General features: G+C 32.9%; 1 protein-coding gene and 1 long non-coding RNA gene across 2 annotated transcripts; both read right to left on the reverse strand.

Annotated features, from left to right (window-relative positions):
- Positions 1-519: 519 nt before the first annotated feature.
- Positions 520-3,447, reverse strand: LOC111712278 (uncharacterized). The gene is made up of 2 exons (XR_002767417.1): positions 3,046-3,447; positions 520-2,023 (listed from the first exon to the last, which is right to left on the reverse strand). It is a non-coding gene; the product is annotated as an uncharacterized LOC111712278 (long non-coding RNA).
- A 13-nt stretch (positions 3,448-3,460) lies between these two features.
- LOC111712276 (zinc finger protein 676-like) lies at positions 3,461-7,823 on the reverse strand. The gene is made up of 3 exons (XM_023486848.1): positions 7,610-7,823; positions 6,043-7,228; positions 3,461-5,432 (listed from the first exon to the last, which is right to left on the reverse strand). The coding sequence occupies exons 2-3, from the start codon at positions 6,185-6,187 to the stop codon at positions 4,282-4,284; spliced, it is 1,296 nt and encodes a 431-aa protein (XP_023342616.1). The 5' UTR covers positions 6,188-7,228; positions 7,610-7,823; the 3' UTR covers positions 3,461-4,281.
- Between the last annotated feature and the right edge of the window lie 1,933 nt (positions 7,824-9,756).

Below are 9,756 nucleotides of genomic sequence, written 5' to 3' on the forward strand. Positions count from 1 at the left end.
CTAGATGTATTAGCATAATGAAATTCTTGACAAAGAGAATATAACTTAGAAATAAATTCATCACGGTTACAGCTATATCTTTTGACATAGAACCATTAGACTGCAATGTGTTGCCAAGATGTTTAATTTTACATTCATAGGGTATGGGTAAACTATTTAAAAGTATCGGGCTAATGTCAGTAATCAGTATTCATGACAGGGTAACTGAAAAATATAAACTTTAACTGATGAAGACTAGCAAATTTTTCACAAACAGTAGTCATAAACTGTAGTCCAGATCGACTTGGAGATAATAATATAATGTATTGCGCATAAACTCAGATTCCCAGGTATACGTGATCTAGTTAAAACCAACTTTCAGATTTATAAGTTGAACAATCAGATCATTTATATAAACACAAAACAATATTGGCGAGGAAACTGCACCCTGGCGTACACCATTTTTCACAATAAAAGGTGAACTAATATTCCCCCATCTCACATTACGCATTTGATTTGATTAAATATGTAATAAGCATCTTAATATCGAAGGTTATATTTTTCTTTTCAGAAGTTCAGGAAATAGTTTAGCCAAAGAAACCATTTCAAATACTTTACTTAGGTCCATTGAACAGGCTAATATAGGCCTGCCTAGTCTATTATAATAATCTATTACAGTGATTATCGCCCAAGTACACATAGATGTGCTAGATTTAGCTTGAAACCCAAACTGTAGCTCATCTGTTGCTAGTTTATCACCTTTGGGAATAATGATAAGCCAATCAAACCATGCTTTAATAATAAGATACCTATCGCAATGGCTCTGTGGTTATCACTTGTTGCAATATCTCCTAGGTTGTCCTTAACGATAGGTACTACATTACAAAGCAGCAGAAATGCAGTACGCAGAAACCATTTAAATAGTATTGTCACATGCTTAATTAGATCATCACACGATCTTAATATACAATCCAAATTAAAAATTAATTGGATCACTTCTCCCTGATTTGGATTTAGTTAGAGCTTCAAACACAGTTCTCTCGTTGACTATCCAGCTCATCCAGTAGACAAGGATCTACCTGGAAAACAATGGATTCATGAACCCGAGCAAACTCATCTCCTAAATCATGTTACTGATAAAGTTCACTGTAAATATCGGCAAAATGATTAGAAATATCCTGTGTTCCAGTGTAACCATCAACACTGCTAGATAAAGTGCTAGTTTTACCGCAAAACTTCTTTATATCTTCAAAAATATCAAATCCTCCGTCTGCAGCCCTGTAAGTAGCTTGTCCTTTATAATATTGTAAGCTGCTCGTTTAAGCCTACACAGAGCGTTCATATTTTTATTGCATTTTAGCTTGCATATTCATATTATATAGTTCTCCTATTTCAGGACATCCTGCAGCATGCCAAACCAATCTCCGTTCCAGGATATACTTTCATCCTGGTACGGTTTCACTATTCTGTCCAAGTTCTCCTACTTCAGGACATCCTGCAGCATGCAAATCTCCGTTGCAGGATAGACTTTCATCCTGGTACGGTTTCACATATTTTGTCCAAGTTCTCCTACTTCAGGACATCCTGCAGCATGCTAAACTCCGTTGCAGGATAGACTTTCATCCTGGTACGGTTTCACATATTTTGTCCAAGTTTTCCTACTTCAGGACATCCTGCAGCATGCTAAACTCCGTTGCAGAATTATAGACTTTCATCCTGGTACGGTTTCACATATTCCGTCCACCCTGTCATAATGGTTGTCCAACAAGGGGGAGACAAGTAGCACTAGCAACTGTGTCCACTGTGTGTCCACTGTTACATCATGCTCTACACATTTTAAGGAATCAGAATCAGCACACTTGCAATTGGTGGATTTAGGTTTTCTAATAAGTACTGCAAAATTCCTCTAATGTTCTCTTTTTCTTCACTAGCATTTTGAATTTTCTCTGGTACTTCTACTTTAAGATTTAGTTAATCCACATGCACCTTTTTATGAATAGAAAAATTCCATAATGATTGTCAGGACTGTTAATAACTCCAGGTTCTGAAAATACATTATACAAACGCTGGTTTCCTAAGAAATGATCTATAGAGGAGAAATATTTTGCACCATTAAAGGAGTGACCGGCTATGTAAGGTAGTTGAACTGAGTATGCAGTGTTGTGGAAAACTTCTTTCGGATTCATTTGGACATATTAAACTTTTAAAGATCTGTAAATCCAGAGTTTGAGCGCAAATTCGATGTTCAAAACTCCTACTTTGGGGGTGGATACGTTTTCAGAATTAGTTATTTTTAATTATTAAATAACAACTACATAAAATGTAAAAAAGTTCTACAATAAACTACAGACGTCATGTATAGGAACATGTTGAGAAAATAAAATTAATCTTATCATCGAAAATAAGTAATCTTGTTCAATTATTAGTTTTTTATTTTCTCATTGTTCACAAAGATTTAATCGCAGATTTTCGAGAATTATTATTGGAAAGACGACATTTGAAGAATTTGAAGAAATCTGCAAATAAATTCAAAGAAAATAAGAAATTCAATAAAATAATGAAAACGAAATAATCTATTTTAGCATTGATTTATTGACAAAATTCTTTTGAGAAATATGTTCCTAACTATCTAATTAGATTACTGTATAATTTTTACTTTATTTTTCGTTGTCGTTATTTAATAATTAAAAAAAAAAAACTAATTCTGAAAACGTATCCACTCCCAAAGAAGGAGTTTTGAACGTCGAATTTTGCGCTCAAAAATACGGAAACCCCTCAAAAATTTTGCGGAAACGGAGTTTCAAATATGAGGAAACGCCTCAAAAATTCCTCAAAAAAATTGGGTACTCCATCAAAAATAATTGTCAGTTGAAAAGCGGAAATTTTAGGAAACGCCTCAAAATAAAGAGGAAATCCCTCAAAAACTGGGGTTTGAGGGATTTCCGTTTTTCTTACAGAAATCGCGAAAACACCTCTAACAAATTACTTTTGAGAGGTTTCCGCTTTTTTGAGGAATTTCCACGGTGAGACATTTCCGTAGCACCATTAAAGATACATAAACATTACCGTTAATCTCACTCAGTATTTTCCAGTTTTACTTTCCCCTTTACATATATAGTATATGTATCCTCTACAGTGGAAGGAGATGGTATTTCTTCCTTCATGGAATCATTTTCCTCTTTCAAATTAAACTCTTATTCCTTTCTTCCTTTATATTTCCAGCCATACTCTCTGAAATAATATCAGTAGTCAATAATGAGACATGTAGATTTTAAGGATTAAAAAAATTAAGAATGAATTTGAGTAATAAAAGAATAACAATGAAAAAGTATTTGTAGATAATACATCATGGATGGAGGCGGCTGAATCAGGAGTTCCACAAGGAACCATCTTATGATCTTTCTTTTTACCATTGACATATGAAAAATTCGCATAAACAAATCCAAACCTTGTAATATTAATGGCGGGGGGGGGNTAAGTCAATAAAAGATTGTAATTTTAGTGTAATTTTAATTGACCAGAACCAGAATGTTCAGAAATTCCCTAAGGCAAATTTGAAAGGGTTGGGGTTGGAAATGTATATGAATGCATCGCTCTGTTTAAAACTGTATGACAGCATAAAATGATCTGTAAGCGCAACTGGAAGGACACTAATGATCAAATCCAATTTTATATACAAATTTGATGAAAGTATGACGTAAAATGGGTACGAATGATCCGAGGAAGGATACAAATGAGAAAATATGATTAGTATACAATTATTATAAAATGGTATGATATGAATTTTGGATACAAATGTTGTTATGGCTGGGGAAAGGTCATGTTTATTCTTCATAAAAACTGTTAGAGAGGTATCTGTTGTTGCAGTTTACTCACATTATCTCACTTATTTATGTTTAAACATATGTTTACTTAAATTACTTGCTACAGTTGCAGAATTTTCCACAGGGACATCTCACTCCTTCAAGTTTGCTCTGAATATGCTGTTTCAGATTACTAACTGTAGAGGCAGCAAAAGCACATTTATCATAAGTATATCTCACTTCTTCATGTTTAATCTCAATATGTTATTTGAGGGTAATTCCTGTATATGCAGCAAACTCACCTTTATCATCTAGTCCAGTTGCAGCGTAGTCACATTAATCACAAAGATATCTTACTCCTGCATGCTTACAATTTTTATGTCTTCTAAGATTACCTGCTCCAGTAGCAGTATAATGACATTTATCACAAAGATATCTCTCTCCCTCATGTTTTATCTCAATGTGAATTTTAAGAGAGCTTGCTGTAGTTGCAGCATGCTCACATTTTTTCACAAGGATATCTCACTCCATCGTGTTTACTCTCAATATGTTGTCTGAGAGCACCTACTGTAGAAGCAGCGAACTCACATTTATCACAAGGATATCTCACTCCTTCGTGTTTAACCTTAATATGTTTTTTGAGAATACTTACTGTAGAAGCAGCGAACTCACATTTATCACAAGGATATCTCACTCCTTCGTGTTTAAACTTAATATGTTGTTTGAGATTACTTACTGTAGAAGCAGCGAACTCACATTTATCACATGGATATCTCACTCCTTCATGTTTAATCTCAATATGTTGTTTCAGATTGCCTGCTGTAGAAGCGGCGAACTCACATTTTTCACAAGGATATCTCACTCCTTGGTGTTTAAACATAATATGATGTTTGAGATTACTTACTGTAGAAGCAGCGAACTCACATTTTTCACAAGAATATCTCACTCCTTGGTGTTTAAACTTAATATGTTGTTTGAGATTACTGTCTGTAAAAGCAGTGAACTCACATTTATTACATGGATATCTCACTCCTTCATGTTTAATCTCAATATGTTGTTTCAGATTACTTACTGTAGAAGCAGCGAACTCACATTTTTCACAAGAATATCTCACTCCTTCGTGTTTAACCTTAATATGTTGTTTGAGATTACTGACTGTAGAAGCACCGAACTCACATTTTTCACAAGGATATCTCACTCTTTCATGTTTCAACTCAATATGCTGTCTGAGATGACTTGTTGTAAAAGCAGCGAACTCACATGTATCACAAGGATATCTACCTCTATCCAATTTTCTCTTCTTACTTCTCGACTCTCTCACTCCTTCATGCTTACTCTCAATATGCAATTTAAGATAAAGTGAGTTAATTGCAACGAATCCACATTTATTACATGAATACGGCCCTCCTTCATGATTACTCTTTACATGGAATTTAAGATCTTGTAAAAAAGATCCATTGTACTCACACATATCACATGGATACATTTGATTTTCATCCTGTTTACTTACAATGTGTTTCATCAAGTTTGAACGTTTAGAAGTTGAATATTCACATTCATCACAGGTGTATTTAGGTTCAGATGATGAAGGATAGTCAGCTCTTGTTGACCCAAAACTGAGAGGATCTTCTTCATTGTCCATAATAACATCTAAAGAAATCAAATTAAAAACTAAAACTAAAAGTATGATTTACTATGATCAATTTAATAATAATTTTGTATGAATACTATTACTATAAGTAAATAGTGAAAGGACCCAGTCCTGCAGGTGGACAGAATCGACTTGAATAATACATCCCGATCAACACTGATATGGTCGGCAGCTCCCGGCTCTTCATGGCCCAGAGCTGGCTCATCAAAATCCAATTAATAACATTTTTTTTCCAAACACTTCTCTCTATTACTTTCCTAAAACGATCATCCTAGGTTTTACATGTTTCATACTTCACATGGAATAAATAATCTAAGAAAAACCAAAATTCAAAATATTAAATACTAAAAAAACTAATCAATAAAAAAATCCGTAAAAATTTAATTAGAAATGAGCCAGCGCTTTGCCATGAAACACCTGGAAACTCAATATTTATTAACTTTATGATTGTTTCCAGATGGGTAAAAATCTGGTTGAAACAGATCCAACTATACAAATTGCATTAGTTTGTTTGTTTTCAAAAGTCCGAAAACCTGCCGTTGCAAATTGAAAACAAAAAATAAAAGTATAATTGACTGTTTAGTAGATTAGTGTTAAAACTAAATTTACCTAGAAACTCGTTCTTTACATCTTCCTCCTTTATAATAACTGTACATGTATCCTCTACAGTAGAGGATGGAAGGATATCTTCCTGAATCTCTTCTTTAATCTCAATATTCTCCATTTTTATTTTGTCCTCCAAGTTTTCAGCCATTTTTTCTGAAAATAAAAATGTAATTTAACAATATCAAATAATAATAAAATCTCTCCGACACAACAATATCATTGAATGGGAATGTGTCCGCTTCTATAAATTTCTTGATTAGTGTTTACTTTATATGCGTTTTCATGTTTCCGTAGCTGGTGAGCTGTAGTTGTAGCATATTCACATTATTACAAGGATGTCTTCTAATTGCTCCATGTTTATTCTCAATATACATCTTGGTGTTCTTGCAAAATACTCACATTTAACAAAAGGATATCTCACTCCTCCATGTTTACTTTCAATATGAATCTCAAAAGAACCTACTGCAGTTGCAGCGAACTTTTATTTATCACAAGGATATCTTACTCCTTCATGTTCATTCTGAATATGAAGTTTAAGAGCTGTGTAGTTAAAGCAAGTTCATATGCATCACATCGATATCTTACTTTTTCATGTTTACTTTCGATATGTATTTAAAGATCCCTTTTAGTACCCCTTTCAGTACCCATGGAAAAATATTAAAGATTTACTTAATTCAACATCTTTAAACATTTGAATAAATATCTCTGTATCATAAATATGCAATACTTTAAATTTAACTTAAACCTTAAAACTTTAACTTTTAGTCATATATTTTATTGCTTCATACATTCAATAATATATGCAATGACCAACCTACAGAAACTGAATGATTATCTTAATACCTGTCTCTTCTTGGATTGAACTTTTGCATTACATCCAAAACATGAATCACACACAGCACAATAATTAATTTATTAATTTGTAATAAGTTACTCATTTTAGTTCCTTTTAGCTTAAATCATTGAAAGTTGTAAAAAGACAATGCTTAGAATTCATTTCATATTATCGCAGATCCTGTTAAATAAGGTTCCGTATAATTTATCATGAGAATATCACATTTATGAAACCTGCCAAAGTGCATATGGAAATAACCGTTCATCAATTAATCAATTAATAAATCATAAGAATATCTTCTTACATCAGGTTTCCTTTTTTTCTCCTTGAATCAGACAGCAGAGGATCTTCTTCCTGCAGTGTCCGAATTTAATGAATTTTAGCCATGTCTCAAATCCGACAAAAACCGGTTTAAATTAGGCGCCGGCTTAAATCTTGAAACATTGAATACAATTTTATGTGGAACCAACCATATTTGAGCCGCGTCTTAAATTTAAGCCGTGGATTAAATTTAAGCCTCGGATTAAATTCTTTAAATTCGGACTGAGGCTTGATATTTCACCTAGACAATAAATTAAATTGTAATGGAGAATGTTGAAATGTTCTTTTCAAAACTGGAGACAAGAATTTTCTTGTTTAATTTATTTTTTTGTTTATTTTCGTGAATTTATTTGACCCCAAAATTTACATTTCTCCAAATAATCAAAGATTTGACCACAACAATCCAAATATTACCTAAAGATACAGTATTTTCATTCTAAACATCCTCTTCATTTATATATATACAATACATGTATCTTCTACAGTTGAGGGAGTATCTTCTTTCATCTCAAATCTTTCCATTTTAACATCGACTGTCTGTTAAATAATAGTGCATTGTTTTCTGCAGAAGAGGATGAAAGGAATTCTTATAATTTCCATCTTTATCATTTCCCTCATTTTGACCATTTTCTCTGAAATAATATTTTGTTTGTAAATCATAATGTATTTATAAATAGTTATCAACAGTTATAACTGTTGATAAATATATTAATTATCATAGATAAACATATAATACTAAATAGTTCAGAGTATAACAACAGGAGTTTCCCCAAACAGGCCTGGTATTTACTATTTACATTTTACTGCCTGTGTATCGTCTGCAAACTCGTCGACTCAATTTAATTTGACAGCTAAGTGTACACTTTCGCTGTAAATACAGAAGACGACTTTTAGAGTTATCTCGCGTTTAAAACAAATATTTGGCTGGGGCTGAAGTGCAAACATCAGAAGCCGAAATTTAAGACATTTTAAACATATTTAAATCGGATTTTAATGATAGAATTAATCAAGACGACAAATTTTTCTAAGCATAGGTAAAATTATCGTAAAAACTTTTGCGGCATTAGTGCAGCTAAGATTTTTAACCCTCATGGTATATTAGGTGTTGGGACGTTGCTAGGACGTAAAAGCACACCTTTTTACGTTTTGACAACCTTTCTTATGTCGTCCAAATGACAAAACTATTCATACACATTATCTTACACTTAGCCACAGAACAGAGATTAATCTCTTCTCTTTGTATACTGCTACCCCTGCCCCCCCCCCCCACACCCCGTCGTATTACATCATGAGCGCCCTCCCGTCCTTTCTAACCCATACCCCACTCTGTAAAAATACATATTTTTACTGTACATTTTGGAAATATCTTTTGAAATTCACACATATGAATATTTTCCAGATTTAGTTTAATCTGAAATAATTGTACATAAATCTTTTTGCTGAAAAACTTCTTTTTATTTTACGTTTATTTTAATCAAGTTTAGAATGAAGATGATCAGTTTGATTGATCTGAAAAATATTTGCAGCTTCCATGAATGTTGCTCTTGGATGAAGAACCATTGACTCTGAATCTGGTCTATTGGATTCCCTAGAGACTGATAGTCCAAAAATAATCATTTTCAGTTTAATTTTAACAACTAATTGGATAATTCAATATGCAGCTTTGTGCTGGATAAATTAGTATTAGAAGAAATGCAAATTCTTAAAAAAATACTAAAACAAAATAATGAGTTGTTATATCTGTTATGTCTGTATAGAGAGTGGAGAATTTGAAGGATCTCTTGGTTAAGTCTAAACTTCCAAGTAGACAGGGATTCACAAGGGAAAAAAGAGATAAGGTTGGGTTTAAACCCTGTAATAAATCTCGCTGCCCTGTATGTGAACAGATGGGAAAGAATTCTGTTGAAGAGGTGATAATCTCGGCTACTGGAGAAAAGATGAGGATTAANGAAGAGAGATATTGAGGGGAGCCTGGAGGAGGGAGCTAGGATTGGAGCCTGGAAGGGTATAGTTGGGATGGGGAGCTGGAAGGTAAAAGAATGGGAGGGGAGTGAAGATAAACGGTTTGGAATGTTTTATTATGATATATTAATACCTCTACAAAGACAATTTTATTATCATGAAAATATATTGTTGAGAAAATCTTGATTTTGTAAAAAGATAAAAGATTGGATAAAACTGAAGTTTAGTAGAAATTCTATTCTATGAATGTGGGCCTTTAATTTTCCGTAAAAATACTCGGGAAAAATAATGGTTTAAAGGGAACTGGTGTGAATGCCTCTCTATTAATGAAGGTTCACTAAAATAAATTTCGAATGTCTCTTTAACACAATAAAATGTAGATCATGTAATACGTGTATGATATATATATACATGTCTGTTCTACTGTGTACTGTTTAAGCATGACTTGGTCTTTTAATGCCTATAAACCTGAACCAGTATCCAACCTATAAACCTGTATATATGTAACGAATATCGTGTGACACTATATTTGTAAACCTGAACTACATTGTACATTATTAATCATCTACGTTTGTAAATAACTACGCAAAACTTGTATT

The sequence above is a fragment of the Eurytemora carolleeae genome, unplaced genomic scaffold (assembly GCF_000591075.1).
Source record: "Eurytemora carolleeae unplaced genomic scaffold, Eaff_2.0 scaffold884, whole genome shotgun sequence".
NCBI lineage: Eukaryota > Metazoa > Arthropoda > Copepoda > Calanoida > Temoridae > Eurytemora > Eurytemora carolleeae.

Coding starts and splice junctions, on each gene's coding strand:
- LOC111712276 (XM_023486848.1), bottom strand. CDS start 6,187: ATGGCTGAAAACTTGGAGGACAAAATAAAAATGGAGAATATTGAGATT. Junction 5,433..6,042: donor TGTAAAGAACGAGTTTCTAG/GTAAATTTAGTT, acceptor TGATTTCTTTAG/ATGTTATTATGGACAATGAA.